This window comes from Macrobrachium nipponense, chromosome 13 (assembly GCF_015104395.2).
Source record: "Macrobrachium nipponense isolate FS-2020 chromosome 13, ASM1510439v2, whole genome shotgun sequence".
Taxonomy (NCBI): Eukaryota; Metazoa; Arthropoda; class Malacostraca; order Decapoda; family Palaemonidae; genus Macrobrachium; species Macrobrachium nipponense.
This window is the reverse complement of record NC_087206.1, coordinates 1,675,679-1,695,358: the sequence shown is the minus strand read 5'-3', so window position 1 is coordinate 1,695,358 and position 19,680 is coordinate 1,675,679. Positions and strand designations below refer to the sequence as shown.

Sequence of the window (19,680 nt, the reverse complement as noted above, 5' to 3'; positions counted from 1 at the left end):
GCTCCTGGCCTTATTGAAGACTTCTCTGAAGTAGAAGAACTGAGGAAGAGCAGAGCGAAGGTAGGTTTATTACTCCAGTGTTTGAAGAAGCTCTATAAAATGTTCCATTAATCTTACAGTCTAGATTGGTTCATGAAACTTTAGACTGTTAACCCAAGGTGGAACTAGGAGACAGCGTATGTGATAAGTTGCCAACATGTTTATGTTTTCAACCTGTTTGTGATATGTCTGCAATAAGTTGCCAACATGTTCATGTTTCAAACCTGTTTGAGATATGTATGCAATAAGTGCCAACATGTGTTTATGTTTCCAACATGTCTGGGATATATATGTATATAATATGCCGCCAATATGTGTTTGTTTTCAACATGTTTGGGATATGTATACAATAAGCTGCCAACATGTGTTTGTTTTCAACCTGTTTGGGATATTTATATATAAGCCAACTGTTTATTTTCAAACCTTTTTGTATTGTGCATAAGTCACCAACATATGTTTATGATTCTAACCTGTTTGTTATATGTATGCAATAAGTTGCCAACATGTGTTTATGTTTCCAACCTGTTTGTAATTTATGTATGCAATAAGTTGCATGAAGTTTAATTGCCAACCATTTGTAATTTACATGTGATAAGTTGCCAACATGTTTATGATTTCAACCTGTTTGGGATAAGTATATAATAAGCTGCCAACAAGTTTATATTTTTAACCTGTTCATTATATGTATGCAATAAGTTGCCAACACGCATTTATATTTTCAAACTTTTTGTTATATGTATGTTATAAGTTGCCAACATGTGTTTATGTTTTTAACTTGTTTGTTATATGCATGTGATAAGTCTCCGATATGTGTTTATGTTCCAGCCTATTTGTGATATATATATATGGTAAGTTGTTGACAAGTGTTCATGTTTTAAGGCCTGTCCACACGACCGGGCCTGATCGGCGGACCTCCCCTCTAATGGGCACACTTGACGGGCAAACCGTCAAATTGCTCGATGGGTCTTGTAGCTTCAGCTTCGACCCTGGCAGACGTACGTTAACCTTATACATTTCTTTTACTGAGCCATTCTTTGCACCATATTCTCTTCTTTTTTTCCTCTTTTTCATCACACAGAAAGCAATTATCATGCTACACAATATCTTCTTCTTTGCAGTAGGCACCATGTTTATCGTACCACACTGAACACACTACTGTCATCATCGTGCACGGCCACCTCTCCATCGCCTCACCCGTGTGAACAACATTCACGGGTAAGCCCGCCAGAATTTGCCCGTCAACCCCAGAGCACGCCAATCAGGCCCGCTCGTGTGGACAGGACTTAACAATTCATTCCCGCCATCAAAAACTGTCATCATTCCTGTGGAGTTCTTAATTCATGAAGAGGATGATGACATTAGATCACCCGAGATAATATGGCACTTAACATGATCTTACTTTTGCTTTGAGAGACAGCTGGAAAAGAGATTATCCCAAGATTATCCAGCGCTCCTTGATATCATCTGGATAGACCAGATAAAGGGGGATCTTATTATTGCTATAGAAATATAAAAAAAATGGAAGTTTAGAATATTTTGGTAAGATTTTCTGATTCAGCATATTAGGTCAGACTTACTATCTTTGCTAGACACGCTGGTATTATGCAGATCTACAGGCAATTACTCATGATTATCAATAGATTTATGTATAAACTAAAAGATGACCTCGAGCTACTTTCCTTTTTTTGCAAGGGATGGCAACAAAAGGGTACAGCATTATGGTATATCACTATTTAGGAATGCAACTGTTAGTTCCAAGGTGGTCAGTAGGCCTACAGTAACGTAAAGACCTAGTAAATGGTCAGTTGGCCTAAAGTAACCTAGAGACCTAATAAACGGTCAGTGGACCTAAAGTAACCTAGGGACCTAGTAAATGGTCAGTAGGCCTACATTAACGTAGAGACCTAGTAAATGGTCAGTAGGTCTAAAGTAACCTAGGACTTATTAAATGAGAGGTATGCTCTCTACCACTCAGCCCCAATTGGTTGCATCCAGTGTTTATCCATTTTCTGTCTTCAATCTTGCTTTGCAACACCTTTAACTGTTACTTCTTGGTCCAACTGTGGGGGTTTTCTCCCATTCCTACCTTTAGATCACTGTAGGGCACTCCATCACCTTCATTTTCTGGATCTCTTAATTTAAGATCTTGCTGCCCAACCAGGCACCCACCCCAACTCCATCTTTTCATTGCATTAGTTTCTAAATGGCTGGAAACGCCCCCCACCCAGCACCACTCAGCTTGACAGCCTAAAAGTTCAATAGATCAACAATATCAACAATTCAACTCAATCTTTTCACTAAGTTTTTGAATGGGCGAAAGCACCCCACCCAGCAGTACTCCGCTTGACCTCCTGAAATTTTATGATACTTACAATATCACCCGCCTTACCTGAAGCCACATGACGTTGTTGGATTGAGGTTGGGACACCAGTCCGTAGACGATCTTCTCGTCCTTTTTCTCGGGCTCAAAAGTGCCGAAAAGGCGGTCCCAGATGATCAGGACGCCAGCGTAGTTCTTGTCTAGGCACCACTTGTTGGCACCTGTAGAGAATCGGGAAACTGGAGGATTTGTTGGGCTAGGTGTGTCTTTTTCTCTTCCATGGATTTTATAGTCTGATCTTGTGAGGAGCATTTGATTGTTCTTAAAACCTAGTTGTTCTTGTCATTTATTTTCCAAGGTATATTCTTTTGCTCTAGTTATGGTCAAGGTATTTAGAATGGATTGAGTAAGACGAGGTTATAAAGACCGTTTGGTTTTTTTCATTGGACCAATGTCCACTACATCGATGTAAAAGAACGCTTAGTTTATCAAAGTTCCAGAGATAAAAAAAAAATCAATAGACAGCTGAACAAGGCTGAGACAGAGACAGAGAGAGTGAGAGTGAGTCACAAGTACATCCAAACTTGCAAAGAAAAACATAAAAGAACTAAAAAGGAGAAAAATAGCGGTTGAGGGTCGAAAGAGAGCTAGAAAGAACGGAGAGAGAGAGAGAAAAGGGAAAAAAGAGAGTGAGAAAGAGATTGATTTATTGCTACTAAATCTGGCATCATGAGAGAGAGAGAGAGAGAGAGAGAGAGAGAGAGAGAGAGAGCCAAGCAAACAAAAAAACCCACCGTGATGAACCCTGTGATGCGAGGGCGTGTTGAAGACCCATTCCAGCGGGCCGCAGTTGTCCACCACTTCAGTGTGGATCCAGAACTGGAAGAGGAGGTTGAAGTGCATGTGGACGATGACGGCTGGAAGGGGCACACCCAGCAGGGCCAAGGGCTGGTGCATCCCGACGGCGAAGAGCCTCTGGAACATCGATTGGCGGATGGCAGTGGTCAGGTTGTAATCCTCGGATGAGTGGTGGACCTGGTGAGTCGCCCAGATCAGATTCACTTCTGTCGAGGAAAGAGGGAAAAACAGGTCAAGGAATTGGAGTAAAACAGGTCATGAAATTAGTATAAAAATTCAAGAAGTCGGGGAAAACAGAGCCAAGGAATCGGGGAAAAACAGGCCATGGGGACCAAACACTTGCCGATTTTCGCTGACAGCAAATGAAATCGATTGGAGCCAAAGCAGCTTAGCACAGTAGTAGGCTTACAAAAATTAAGTAGGCCTAAAAGGGGGAGGGGAAAGCTGGAAAGAAAATTAAAAACATGGAAGGAGGTAGGCCTAGAGATCAAATAATCAACACGGGAGAGAGAGAGGAGTAGCAGTCTCGCCAAAAAGAGATGTATTTGGAGCCATGGAAGGAGGTAAGCCTATCAAATTAATCAAGAAGGCCTATATGTGGAAACTTAGGAAGGTAATGAAAGCTAAGAGAGGAGATAGGCCTATAGGTCAATCAGGACTGGAGAGGAACCTTAAGACAGGCGTTTCCGCTGCTGAAAGCTTTTTTGCTGGAAAGAATAAGCCTATAGGCCTACTCTCCTCGAAGCGAAGGTCGAAGAGAATGTGTGTGATGGCCTGCAGCCTCATCCTTCAACGATTTGCGAAAGGGGAAAGATGGTAGGTACCCTTTTAGAATCCATGTGGCAAGACAGACCTTACCGTGCGTGAGCCGATGGGTCCAGTAATAGGCGAAGTCGACCCCTATCGCCGCCGCCCACCAGGTCAGCGGAGACGACCAGTCAAGGTCAATGAAACGTCGCTCGTACAGCCAGGTGTAGCCTACGAGTTCGAACCCTCGGGTAAACAGCCTGTTTGGTTATTGAAAGAAAGTAAATGACTCTGGTAATAATAATAATAATGATAATAATAATAATAATAATAATAATGTAATGCCATGTATCATATGGTAATGTAATGTCAGCTATCACATGATTCTAAAATTTCAAAATAAATTGGCAATATTATTATTATTTTTTTTTTTTTTTTTTTTTTTTTTTTTTTTTTTGGGTTTTTTTTTTTTTTTTTTTTTTTTTTTTTTTTTTTTTTGCTCTATCACAGTCCTCCAATTCGACTGGGTGGTATTTATAGTGTGGGGTTCCGGGTTGCATCCTGTCTCCTTAGGAGTCCATCACTTTTCTTACTATGTGCGCCGTTTCTAGGATCACACTTTTCTGCATGAGTCCTGGAGCTACTTCAGCCTCTAGTTTTTCTAGATTCCTTTCCAGGGATCTTGGGATCGTGCCTAGTGCTCCTATGATTATGGGTACGATTTCCACTGGCATATCCCATATTCTTCTTATTTCTATTTTCAGATCTTGATACTTATCCATTTTTTCCCTCTCTTTCTCTTCAACTCTGGTGTCCCATGGTATTGCGACATCAATGAGTGATACTTTCTTCTTGACTTTGTCAATCAACGTCACGTCTGGTCTGTTTGCACGTATCACCCTATCTGTTCTGATACCATAGTCCCAGAGGATCTTTGCCTGATCGTTTCTATCACTCCCTCTGGTTGGTGCTCGTACCACTTATTACTGCAAGGTAGCTGATGTTTCTTGCACAGGCTCCAGTGGAGGGCTTTTGCCACTGAATCATGCCTCTTTTTGTACTGGTTCTGTGCAAGTGCCGGGCATTCGCTTGCTATGTGGTTTATGGTCTCATTTTTCGTATTGCACTTCCTACATATGGGAGAGATCTTGTTTCCGTCTATCGTTCTTTGAACATATCTGGTTCTTAGGGCCTGATCTTGTGCCGCTGTTATCATTCCTTCAGTTTCCTTCTTTAGCTCTCCCCTCTGTAGCCATTGCCATGTGTCATCGCTGGCTAGTTCTTTAGTCTGTCTCATGTATTGACCGTGCATTGGTTTGTTGTGCCAGTCCTCTGTTCTGTCTGTCATTCTCCTGTCTCTGTATATTTCTGGGTCTTCGTCTACTTTTATTAGTCCTTCTTCCCATGCACTCTTTAGCCACTCGTCTTCACTGGTTTTCAGATATTGCCCCAGTGCTCTGTTTTCGATGTTTACGCAGTCCTCTATACTTAGTAGTCCTCTCCCTCCTTCCTTTCGTGTTATGTATAGTCTGTCCGTATTTGCTCTTGGGTGTGTAGTGCTTTGTGTATTGTCTATGTTTCCTGGTTTTCTGATCTATGCTGCGGAGTTCTGCCTTCGTCCATTCCACTATTCCTGCGCTGTATCTGATTACTGCACTGCCCATGTGTTTATGGCTTTTATCATATTTCCGGCGTTGAGTTTTGACTTGAGTTATCGCCTTGAGTCTCTGCATATATTCTTTCCTGATCGTGTCCTTCATCTCTTGTATTTTATTATTATTATTATTATTATTATTATTATTATTATTATTATTATTATTATTATTATTATTATTATTATTATTGGGGATACAAATCCACAGTTATAATATATATACATTATATATATATATATATATATATATATATATATACTATATATATATATATTTTAAAGGTTCCAGTTTTCAGATTGGGAATATCACTTTGAACTTCATAAAAATATCGACGGTTAATAAGACGTTTGATTAAAGTATTTGGAAGGCTTCCTTACGAGAGACTTATCATTCAGTCACACTATACTCTTAACAGGCAATGTGTCTAGCTGTCCAACTTCTCAGTTACAGGGGTCCTGTTGAACAGTCCAAAGTATATAGGAATTCTATATACCTTGAAACAGCCTCCACGAGGATGTCAAATTATTGGAACCTCGTACATTCGAGCGAAGGTGAAATACATTAATACCATAATACAATTCTCCTTGCATTTATTTCGTTTTGTGTATTTTTTTAATTAATTAATTTATGTTTTAAGTAGGATCTCTCATTTTTGTACTATTTCCCTTTGCCTCGTCTTACTTCTTCCTAAGGAACACCTTAATATTCTTTGTAAGCTTCAAGAATTTCATGTCAGTGGCCCCTTTGGTGAGCTTGTTCCATATGAATAGGCTTCATCGTCCGAATAATAATAATAATAATAATAATAATAATAATATAATAATAATAATAATAATAATAATAATAATAATAATAATAATAATAATGGAGAAGCAAATCCACAGATATGTAAAACGTACATATATTTAAATTCAAAAACAGCAAGAATAGCTTTCGGGAATCTTGATAAGGGGAACCGAACAGATTCCCGAAAGCTATCCTTGCTGTTTTTAAATTTAAATATATGTACATTTACATAACTGTGGAATTGCTTCTCCATTTGAAGACTCGTGCTGCTATGAGGATTTTTAATAACGATCATAATAATAATAATAATAATAATAATAATATAATAATAATAATAATAATAATCAATAATAATAATAATAAAACACCATCAGCTTCCTCAAAATACAATGCGCAACTGGAATACAATACTTACAAGCTCTGGAATAAGACTAGCAGAGGTTAATATCAGGAGAGGGATCTTCCAGGGCGACTCACTGTCCTACTACTCTTCGTAGTGGCCATGATTCCCATGACAAAAGTTACTAATACAGAAGATGGATGCCGGGTACCAACTCAAGAAAAGAGGCAACAGAATCAACCATCTGATGTTCATGGACGACATCAAGCTGTATGGTAAGAGCATCAAGGAAATAGATACCCTAATCCAGACTGTAAGGATTGTATCTGGGGACATCAGGATGGAGTTTGGAATAGAAAAATGCGCCTTAGTCAACATACAAAAAGGCAAAGTAACGAGAACTGAAGGGATAAAGCTACCAGATGGGAGCAACATAAAACACATAGATGAGACAGGATAACAAATACCTGGGAATAATGGAAGGAGGGGTATATAAAACACCAACCAGATGAAGGACACGATCAGGAAAGAATATATGCAGAGACTCAAGGCGATACTCAAGTCAAAACTCCAACGCCGGAAATATGATAAACGCCATAAACACATGGGCAGTGCCAGTAATCAGATACAGCGCAGGAATAGTGGAATGGACGAAGCAGAACTCCGCAGCATAGATCAGAAAACCAGGAAACATATGACAATACACTACACCCAAGAGCAAATACGGACAGACTATACATAACACGGTAAAGGAAGGAGGGAGAGGAATACTAAGTATAGAGGACTGCGTAAACTCGAGAACAGAGCACTGGGGCAAATATCTGAAAACCAGTGAAGACGAGTGGCTAAAGAGTGCATGGGAAGAAGGACTAATAAAAGTAGACGAAGACCCAGAAATATACAGAGACAGGAGAAATGCAGACAGAACAGAGGACTGGCACAACAAACCAATGCACGGACAATACATGAGACAGACTAAAGAACTAGCCAGCGATGACAATTGGCAATGGCTACAGAGGGAGAGCTAAAGAAGGAAACTGAAGGAATGGATAACAGCGGCCACAAGATCAGGCCCTAAGAACCAGGGTATGTTCAAGAACGATAGACGGAAATAACATCTCTCCCATATGTAGGAAGTGCAATACGAAAAAATGAGACCATAAACCACATAGCAAGTGAATGCCCGGCACTTGCAGCAGCAACCAGTACAAAAAGAGGCATGATTCAGTAGCAAAAGTCCCTAAACCACTGGAGCCTGTGCAAGAAACATCAGCTACCTTGCAGTAATAGTGGTACGAGCACCAACCTGAAGGAGTGATAGAAAACGATCAGGCCGGCAAAAGATCCTCTGGGACTATGGTATCAGAAACGGATAGGGTGATACGTGCAAACAGACCAAGACGTACGTTGATTGACAAAGTCAAGAAGAAAGTATCACTCATTGATGTCGCAATACCATGGACACCAGAGTTGAAGAGAAAGAGAGGGAAAAAATGGATAAGTATCAAGATCTGAAAATAGAAATAAGAAAGATATGGGATATGCCAGTGGAAATCGTACCCATAATCATAGGAGCACTAGGCACGATCCCAAGATCCCTGAAAAGGAATCTAGAAAAACTAGAGGCTGAAGTAGCTCCAGGACTCATGTAGAAGAGTGTCATCCTAGAAACGGCACACATAGTAAGAAAAGTGATGGACTCCTAAGGAGGCAGGATGCAACCCGGAAACCCCAACACTCATATACCACCCAGTCCCGAATTGGAGGACTGTGATAGAGCAAAAAAAAAAAAAAATAATAATAATAATAATAATAATAATTACATCAACGAACATATATGAAATGCAGGAAAAAAGTCACAAAAATTAAAGATAATATGGCAGTATCGAAGGTTCACTGTCGTGGAGATGATAAGCTTAAAAGATATGACGATAATCTTTATCAAGTGATATCTATTCAGGGGCACTGATAGATAAAAATGGGTCCTCAACTCGAAAACAATTTTTAGAATATCTTGTTGTTGTTTATTTTTCGTGAATGGAACACAAAAGATGGGCATTGTTTGTGTGTGTGTGTGTGATTGATTAAAATAGGACTTACTTGCAAGTCTCATAAACAAGGCCATGCCCGTAGGAGGTCAGCCCATCGTTCAGTCTGTGTACCTTTTTGCCCTTGGCCTTAGCAACGACGGCTTCCAGTACCATGAAGAGTACAAACAAATAAACAACCTGGAACAGAAATACATGCAAAACATGTCAGACACATTTTGCCAACTTATCACGCACATATCATAGACAAGTTGAAAATAAGTCGATGACTGTGTGGAGAAAATAGCTTTGGGGAATGATGTATAATCGTAAGCTACCGGTAAGCCGTTCGCTTGTATTCAATGAACACTACAGTAAAGCACGTCAGAAACATGTTGCCAACTTATCACATAGATATCATGAACAAGTTAAATACAAGTTGGAAACATGTTGGAAACAAGCCAGTCAGGAGAGACAAGCTTCAGCAAATTATTTTTAATCGAAAGCTACTAATAAGTCATCAACTTGTACTCAATGCACCCTACAGTGGAACATATCAGATACAATTTGCCAACTTATCGCACACAAATTGCCAACATGTGAGTTGAGATTGAACCTTTGGAGACAAGAGGTTTGGAAAATGGCAGAAAATAATTTATGAAGCCCTGTGGTTGTTTTAAACCGGTTTGCAATTTGTGTGTGAGAAGTTGGTGACAAAGCACTAAGAGGAAAAAAAATAACATTTTTAAACTGAATATAGGCCAATGAGGTCAATCAGCGTTGAAACGGACAATGACAGTAAAAGGTTTGAGAAGTGTAACTGGAGGAAAAGCTTTTGAACCAATTGTTAGAGAGGATGGACAGCAAGATGGGAGAAAGATAATACGAAAGGAGGTACATTAAATGAATGAAAGGGGCTGCAGATAGGGGCCGAAGGGACTCTGCAAAAAAAACCTTTAGCAATGCCTACAGTGTGCCCAGTGGGCTGCACTGAGGGCAGGAAGGACAAATGAAATACTTGCATCGTTGACGTAGTTCGGAATCTGGTGCTCGTACTCAAAAGTGGTCTTATTCGGGCTGATGACGTAGAAGAACTGGCCCAGGTGCTCGGGAATTTTCGTGAGGTCAATCGTCCTTGAAAGAAATAATAATAATAATAATAATAATAATAATAATAATAATAATAATAATAATAATAATAATAATAATAATAATAATAATAATAATAATAATAGGATGATAATCTCTTTTTAAAGGTAATTACTTCTCTATTTTTTTGAAGAACTTTGATAAAATTAACGCAGCTGAGGCAGCAATTACTTTGAATAAAAATGTTTAAAAGAAGGTTTACTTCTAGCATACAATAATAATAATAATAATAATAATAATAATAATAATAATAATAATTAATAATAATAATATAATAATAATAATAATAATAATAATAATAATATAATAATAATAATAAATAATAATAATAATAATAAAAAATAAATAAATAATAATAAGGATAAACTCTCTATCACGAGAATATATATAATGTTCTAAAGGATCCACAATAATAAAAAGTGTTAAGAGTCAGTGTGTAATTTTTTAAACTTTACAAAAAGCTTTCGAACCCTTCCCTGGGTTCATCTACAGTCCAAATGAACAATTAGTTACAACATGTTGTAACTAATTGTTCATTTGGACTGAAATTATACACGGACTCTTAACACTCTTTATTATTGTGGAGCATTTAGAACAACAACAACAACAACAACAACAACAACAATAATAATAATAATAATAATAATAATCATAATAACTAATAATAATAATAATAATAATAATAATAATAATAATACTTCTGAATTTTTAAAACATTTTCATACATTGTCTTACGATGGTATATATTGCACAGTATATATCAAAACTATTGAATTTTTTTAACTCTTTCTAAATTCTTTTTTAAGGAGGATTGCAAATGGAAACACTTAACAAAGTTCGAAGCATATATATATATATATATATATATATATATATATATATATATATATATTATATAAATAAAGATAAATGCCACGAAGGAAAAATAAACGAAGGAGTCTGCGAGATCTTTCGGCTGAAAAGCCCTTTACTGAAGCAGCTACTGACAAAAATACGAGAAAAGACAATACAAGAAGGTTCGTATAACTGACAGATAGGGATTATAAAAGGATTAGTGGCCTAGAATCCGACACACCTGGAAGATAAGAAACCTTCCCCAAACAAGCATAAACAAAGGGTGTCAATTAAAGGTTTAAGACAATCATCTCAGATACAATCTCCAGACAATTAAAGGATTATAGGTGACAGCTATACGGAACCTGGTAGACAAAACCATATTCACAAAAAATGACAGACATACATTACAATAAAAAAAATTTTTAATAACTCTAAGGCAACTGATTTTTTATTTAAGTCAGTTAATATATATTTGAGGTCATTCTTAAACATGTTACAGATACAAGGGTCTAAATAAAAAAGAAAAAGGCCACGACTAACATTGAAATTACAATGAAAAGTAAGTTGTATTAAAGCAGATTATTCGAAAAGATTTCGTGATAAGACATCTCTTGACCGTGCAATTACTGAACTGTCAATCCAGTTAATTCGGTGGTTGTTTTCACTTAAATGAATAAATAACTGCATTAGATTTTTTGCCCAGTTTTTACAGAGTATTTATGCTGGCTTAGCCTTACTTCTAAGCCCTTGCTCGACTGTCCCAGGTAGAATGAGGGACAATCATACATGGAATTTTTATATATTATGTTGTTGCTTTCTCTGGGGCCTTTTTTATTTTTTACATTCTTTTTAGTGTGTTATTATAGAAGAAACAAGGTTGACATTAAAAGCTTTTAACAATGGTTTAATGGTTTCAATCCGTTAAAATAAGGCAAACTGAGAATGTTCTTAGAATTTTCTTTCTGTGTGTTGTTTTCAGTAATAAAACTTTTTTTGTGGGCTTTATTATAACAAATGTCTAATATATGTGAAGGATAGCATAAATCTTTCCCTATTTTTCTTATGTATTCATTTCTTGATCCAAATATTGTGGACTGACAATTCGTAATGCTCGTAAAAACATAGAGGAAAAAATTGATATTTTTATATTAAGATGGTGGCCTGAGAAGAAATGAACATAAGTTAAGTTGTTAGTCGGTTTCCTATAAATACTGAATTTACATTGAAATGGTTCTCTATGTATCAACATCTAAGAAAGGGAGGCAATTGTCTTTTTCTAATTCTAGAGTAAACTTAATCGATGGTACCTGGTTATTTAATTTAAAGAGTAAATCATTTACATCAATACCGACAGGAAGAACAGCTAAACAATCATCAACGTAACGATACCACTTTACAGGAAATATGAATGATATTAGGTAAGTAGCGTTTTTCGAAGAATTCCATATACAGGTTTGAGAGCAATGGTGATAAAGGATTTCCCATTGCCATGCCAAAATTTGTTGATAAAATTCACCATTGAAAAAATATAAAACTTCAATCACAAATGCACAAACTCGTGAGTGAAATAATGTGACTTATAGGTAGAGGTAATTCATGCTGAGTTAGTTCATTGCTAAGATATTCTAAAATAGAGTCTATAGGGACTTTAGTAAAAAGAGAACATACGTCAAACTAACGAATCTATCAGTAGGGCAAAGAGCAATTTTGTATAATTTATCAACTAAATCTAGAGAATTATATATATGAGAATCGGAGATGGTTCCAAGTAACGGGGACAAGATCTTAGTGATATATTTCGAGAGTTTATATGAAATTGAACCAACAGTACTGATAATAGGCCGCATAGGGTTATTTTCTTTGTGCGTTTTGACTAATCCATATAAGTAAGGTAGCGAAGGAGAATTGACTGACAATTTGCCTAGTAGTTCTGTTTTTATCTTTAAGGATACTTTTCACTATGCTATTGAAGTTTTTTATGACTTGATCAAGAGGATTTTTTGTTAGTTTTTTATAAGTCATCATCATCACCAGTAGGGCTTGCATACGTGATATGTAGTCAGCTTTATCTAAAATTACTATACTATTTGACTTATCCGCTTTTGTGATGTGGATAGTATTGTCCTTTTTAAGATCGGTCAAACTTTTCTTATAGTGCCATGATGTTGAAACAGCACATAGCAGCCGCCAAGCAAGAAGAGAAAGAAAAATTCAAGGAACTGGAAGAACAAGGATCTCTTTCAATCATTCTATCCCGCTGATTGGAAGGACTCGCTGCGACGGGAAATTTACGAAAACTACGTAGGACTACAGATGCCCTGAAAAGGAAACTCGACAGAAAACTAAAAAATCTATTGATAGCAGTGATTGGACTAATTGTGCACGTCAAGATTGTGTTGTTAACTTATCTAGTAAACAAATAATGAAAATGTTGTGAGTGCGCTTGGATATGTTTATCTTTCTTTGCAACAAGTAGACCTTCGGCTTTAATGATTGGGTCATCCCTAAGTAAATTTGAAAAATATTGTGATCTTCCTCAAAATCATGTCGACATGATTAAAGGTATTGTTTACGGAGCTGCCAATGTTAAGCATGAAAGTAACTTCCCTGCTCGCTATAAGAAAAGTTTGACCGATCTTAAAAAGGACAATACTATCCACATCACAAAAGCGGATAAGTCAAATAGTATAGTAATTTTAGATAAAGCTGACTACATATCACGTATGCAAGCCCTACTGGATGATGATGACTTATAAAAAACTAACAAAAAATCCTCTTGATCAAGTCATAAAAAACTTCAATAGCATAGTGAAAAGTATCCTTAAAGATAAAAACAGAACTACTAGGCAAATTGTCAGTCAATTCTCCTTCGCTACCTTACTTATATGGATTATCAAAACGCACAAAGAAAATAACCCTAGCGGGCCTATTATCAGTACTGTTGGTTCAATTTCATATAAACTCTCGAAATATATCACTAGATCTGTCCCCGTTACTTGGAACCATCTCCGATTCTCATATATAATTCTCTAGATTTAGTTGATAAATTATACAAAATTGCCTCTTTGCCCTACTGATAGATTCGTTAGTTTTGACGTATGTTCTCTTTTTACTAAAGTCCCTAGACTCTATTTTAGAATATCTTAGCAATACAACTAACTCATCATGAATTACCTCTACCTATAAGTCACATTATTTCACTCACGAGGTTTGTGCATTTGTGATTGTAAGTTTATATTCAATGGTGAATTTTATCAACAAATTTTTGGAATGGCCAATGGTGGGAAATCCTTTATCACCATTGCTCTCAAACCTGTATATGGAATTCTTCGAAAAACGCTACTTACCTAATATCATTCATATTCCTGTAAAGTGGTATCGTTACTTTGATGATTGTTTAGCTGTTCTTCCTGTCGGTATTGATGTAAACGATTTACTCTTTAAATTAAATAACCAGGTACCATCGATTAAGTTTACTCTAGAAATTAGAAAAAGACAATTGCCTCCCTTTCTTAGATGTTTTGATACATAGAGAACCATTTTCAATGTAAATTCAGTATTTATAGGAAACCGACTAACAACTTAACTTATGTTCTATTCTTCTCAGGCCACCATCTTAATTATAAAAAATATCAATTTTTTCCTCTATGTTTTTACGAGCATTACGAATTGTCAGTCCACAATATTTGGATCAAGAAATTGAATACATAAGAAAATAGGGAAAGATTTATGCTATCCTTCACATATATTAGACATTTGTTATAATAAAGCCCACAAAAAGTTTTATACTGAAAACAACACACAGAAAGAAAATTCTAAGAACATTCTCAGTTTGCCTTATTTTAACGGATTTGAAACCATTAAACCATTGTTAAAAGCTTTTAATGCAACCTTGTTTCTTCCTATAATAACACACTAAAAAGAATGTTAATAAAAAAATGGCCCCAGAGAAAGCAACAACATAATATATAAATTCCATGTATGGAGGTGTCCCTCATTCTACCTGGGACCAGTCGAGCAAGGGTCTTAGAAGTAAGGCTAAGCCAGCATAAAAAATACTCTGTAAAACTGGGCAAAATCTAATGCATTATTTATTCATTTAAGTGAAAACAACCACCGAATTAACTGGATTGACAGTTCAGTAATTGCACGTCAAGAGATGTCTTATCACGAAATCTTTTAGAATCTGCTTTAATACAACTTACTTTTCATTGTAATTTTCAATGTTAGTCGTGGCCTTTTTCATTTAGACCTTTTGTATCTGTAACATGTTTAAGAATGACCTCAAATATATAATTACTGACTTAAATAAAAATCAGTTGCCTTAGAGTTATTAAAATTTTTTTTTATTGTAATGTATGTCTGTCAAGTTTTTTGTGATATGGTTTTGTCTACCAGGTTCCGTATAGCTGTCCACCTATAATCCTTTAATTGTCTGGAGATTGTATCTGAGATGATTGTCTTAAACCTTTAATTGCACCCTTTGTTTATGCTTGTTTGGGAAGGTTTCTTATCTTCCAGGTGTGTCGGATTCTAGGCACTAATCCTTTTATAATCCCTATCTGTCAGTTATACGAACCTTCTTGTATTGTCTTTTCTCGTATTTTTGTCAGTAGCTGTTTCAGTAAAGGGCTTTTCAGCGAAAGATCTCGCAGACTCCTTCGTTTATTTTCCTTCGTGGCATTTATCTTTATTTATGGATTTATCACGTTCCTAACTTTCGTGATTCTGTTATACATATATATATATATATATATATATATTAAAATATATATAGATAGATAGACAGCAGATAGATATGATATAGACAGATATTATGCGTCCTCACGAAGACAGGATATTGCTCTAACGGCAAAACGCATCGCCCTCAACTATCCATTGAGTCACAGTTAAGACTATATGCTGCGTCATCTGAGCTTTAATTGTTGCGTCCTATCGAGGTCCTTCAGAAGTCCTTGAGAAGTCTTATATGTTTCGTGTCCTCGGTGCCAATGACCATCCATCGAAGAAGGATTGTACTTACCAGACACATTATATAAATATAAATATATATATATATATATATATATATATAGTATATATATATATATATATATATATATACATATAACATCAAATCCTACCAACTTGTATTCACTTATCTACCCTCGTTTCTAAAATACCTGTAGTACATATACACACTTGAGTTAGTCATGTATACAAAAGTACATACAAATCTCGTACTTCAGATCTGTGAACGATTGCAAACAAAAGCAAAGCAAATTATGTTATGTCTGACAAGTATGACATAAAAACACTAGCGGTTCCAACTACCCTCTTCGTGTTAAAACACTGGAAGCCTTCATTTACTATTTCTTTGCGAAAACACAGCAAAACTACACATAACTTAACTCAAAATCGGCTTGAAAACTCAATACTGACCTGTTCATCTTCCTGATATATGGGAACCGAGGAGTTTTAACTCTATCACAGCTAACAAGGACTAGAAGAAAGAAGGTTCGAACTTCAAAACAGTCTGTTACTTGCAGGCGTGGTTTATCAATATTTACTCATTGGCAACTCTCTCGCCGTGCGGTTGCCAGAAAGGTCGAGCAACGCGTTATAAAAAGGATACTCGGATGACAAGACAATTTAATATCTGAGCTAAAAGATGGGAACATAGCAAGCTCGGGCAATATCTAAATACTTCTAGATATTTTAAATAATGAAATTAAGTTATGATTACAGTAAATCAGAGATAGACAATTATCTTAGACCTCGAAGAACGATGATGGAGCAAAGACGATAAAGTTGGTTGGTGATAAGACAATCTGAACTTTCATAATGACTCAGATATAGTGTCACTAAATAGCTCGCTTAATTCGGTTGCCAAGTTAAAAAACGAAATCATTATTTTTTTTTTATAGAAGCCTTTATAATTGTTTTCAACTAAGCAATCTTTGAATTGCTGCGATATTACAAATATAATTTTGAAGATTGCGAGTGTCTCATTCAAAATGTAACGAGGAACTTTAAGGTCAACATTTTTGCAAATAAATTTCACCTAAAGATATATGTGCAAAGTTTTTTAGTAGGATATGCTATATATATGATATATATATATATATATATATATATATATATATATATATATATATATATATATATATATATATATATATATATATATATATATATATATATATATATATATATATAATGATCTTAGGCGCCAAAACTGTAAACAGTCCACTCAATTAGAACATTAGACGCATCACACTTACAGTATTTGATAGACTCAAGTCACAACTGCTATTTTCAGTTATACATCCTTAAAGTAGGCCTACTATACCTCTTATGAGGCCTTTAAAGACCTAAAATCTAGCAAGAATAGTAATCGAGGATATCTCAGAATGATTTCATATATGACTGGTTATGCCCATTTTCTATTCACGAAAAATGGGCAACTCATGTATGTTCCTGATGTGTAGCCAATATTGCAATGAAGGCTTAGAGAGAGAGAGAGAGAGAGAGACCTTCCTGCAAATATTACATGCAATCAAACTAACTCAATTCTATCACTGAAGAGCTTAAATAACATTTGTTCACACCTTCACCAATATCAGATTTCACCTACCATCGTAATAAAGAGCCAAGTCCTCTGAATTCAATTAGGAAAAGAATTATTCTTCAGGAAATAACATAGAAATGTCGGCAATTGCCTTCGAAGACAGACTGTGTTTACATTCTTTCTTCGCTACTTATGCTAACGTTAGCTCCCGCTACAAATGCCGCCTATTGCTACCTGAAGTACAACTATATAGTAGTTACAACCAAGATGACGTCACCTGGAGACTTGGAGACTTCAGCCAGACGACACATTGGCGGGAAATATCCGGTGTTTTTTGACATATGTTTATGTTTTCATTTGCGAGGACAGATTTATCATGGTAATATGTGCCATATATGGTTGCTCCAATTCTTATAAGACCAATATAACTGATGGAAGTGAAAAAATTAAATTTTACAGTTTCCCAAAAGATGCGGAACTATGTAAGAAGTGGGTGAATATGTCCAAAAGAAGTGATGGTATCAATGCCAAAACTGCACGAATTTGTTCGTCACATTTCCAATCCAATGTTTTGCCAGAAACCTTGGGCACGAATTGCTCAATTACTGCTCTAAGACTGCCCGAAATCTAAAAGAACACAAAATCTTTATAATAATGTTACTGTTGCTTCAGGTAAGCCTATCACTAATATCTCGTCACTTTAGCTTGGTTTACTAGGCATATGAATGTTTCATGTAGCATTTTGGTCAACTAAGCGAACTGTATATGAATAGGCTCACTTAGAAAATTAAGAGATTATATGAATATATCAATTATATTTCTCATGCAAGTAAATCTTTAACCACGATCGGAAGAATGTCTCTGAAGATCGGATGGAGAGAGAGAATTTTGCAGAAATGTTTTCGTGTGCTTATATACTATTTTTTGAGCTTTAAATTACGTCCTGATTTTATATGGATAAACTGCGAAAAATGTATGTATGTTTATAAGTTTATATATATATATAGGTATGTATATATATACACAAGTTACTGAAGCATATGCGTGTATATTTTTACCAAATCGAAATGCCAGAGCGATGAAAAGGGATTTGACTTGATGACCCTGTGCATGAAATATGATTGGGTAAAGAAAGTAAGAAATGCTTTCTCGAATAGTCCACGTCAAGTCGAAATACTTGATCAAATGATTGATTTTGCTAGTAATGCCAAAGTGAAAGACAAAATGTCTCCGTTCCAGAACGGCGTCATTATTTCATCTAAATCAGTACAAGGATTGTATAACATGTTGCATGAACTGTATGGATGTTGACAATTCGGCTATGTCCAGACACAGTCGAACATCTCTTTTCTTTCATAAGACAAATTGGTCATTGACATGATCATCCGTCACCTTTGGAATTTAGATATAGAATATGCATAGTGGGTAGAGACAATAGTTTAACCAGTCAGGGTCTTAATGTTTGTAATAATGATGAAGCTATACATCTTGTGTCACTACAGACTCTAGTACAGAGTGCTTAAATGTAAGTGGTCCATCTCAAAGCTCAAATGTTGCTCCCATTGATCTAGATTCAGAGTTATGTAACTCTGCGTGTCTCATGAAGCACCTTCTGCCTGTTAGCAATGAGATTGAGACTCAGGAAGATCAAGTAGAAAATTTAATAGCGATAGAACCTGAAGCCCTGATAGGAAATGCGTCCTTAAGTTATTTGGGAGGGTTCGTAGCGTTCAAATTTAGAAATAAGGATACGTCATTAGGCTCAGCTGATGTAGATGAAACAGGCGAGGACTGGATATCATATGTAAAGAGTAAGGTGTTATATAGGTCGCCTAATCATTTTAGAGAAAATCTATAAGAAATGGAAGATTTATTCAAAATTTTCCACGGTGATGCTGTAAAACCAGGAGTCGGAGCAGTTTCAAATCTTACTGACATATTCAGGGCCGCCAATACTGATGTTCCGGAGGAGGTAATGAGCTTTTATAATTAGATGTAGGCTTCATTTTAGAATAAAAATATTAAATTCTAAGAAGGAAAAATTTCGTACCAAAGGTGTGAAAAAGATAAAAATTATTGTTCAGTAATATTGAAAATTTATTTGATTGAAATAAGAGACAGAATGCAGTAATCCCATAGAAAAGGTATAATTAGATGAAAACAAATTGTTCAGTAATCTTGAAAAATCGCTTGATTGAAACAAGAGAGAGAGAGAGAGAGAGAGAGAGAGAGAATTAATTACAATAAGATTTCCAATGAAATGTTAGGCATAAAGCTTATGTCATGCGTAAATTTTTATTTTCAATGCTATTATATTCCCTATCATATGTATTTGTATTTTGGAAATATAGCCATAAAGACTTAAATATTAG

At 35.9% G+C, this 19,680-nt stretch overlaps 1 protein-coding gene across 1 annotated transcript in view; it reads right to left on the bottom strand.

Annotated features, from left to right (window-relative positions):
- The window catches only part of LOC135225595 (alkylglycerol monooxygenase-like), an 18,136-nt gene extending 1,794 nt beyond the window's left edge, over nucleotides 1-16,342 (bottom strand). The window contains exons 1-7 of the mRNA XM_064264883.1: nucleotides 16,180-16,342; nucleotides 9,795-9,906; nucleotides 8,846-8,973; nucleotides 4,076-4,224; nucleotides 3,154-3,423; nucleotides 2,429-2,580; nucleotides 1-39 (exon numbers count right to left, since the gene is read on the bottom strand). The exon at nucleotides 1-39 is cut by the window's left edge and continues 213 nt beyond it. Of these exons, the coding sequence (XP_064120953.1) occupies nucleotides 1-39; nucleotides 2,429-2,580; nucleotides 3,154-3,423; nucleotides 4,076-4,224; nucleotides 8,846-8,973; nucleotides 9,795-9,906; nucleotides 16,180-16,187 (858 nt within the window). The 5' untranslated portion in view covers nucleotides 16,188-16,342. The remainder of the gene's footprint in view (nucleotides 40-2,428; nucleotides 2,581-3,153; nucleotides 3,424-4,075; nucleotides 4,225-8,845; nucleotides 8,974-9,794; nucleotides 9,907-16,179) is intronic.
- Nucleotides 16,343-19,680: the final 3,338 nt, after the last annotated feature.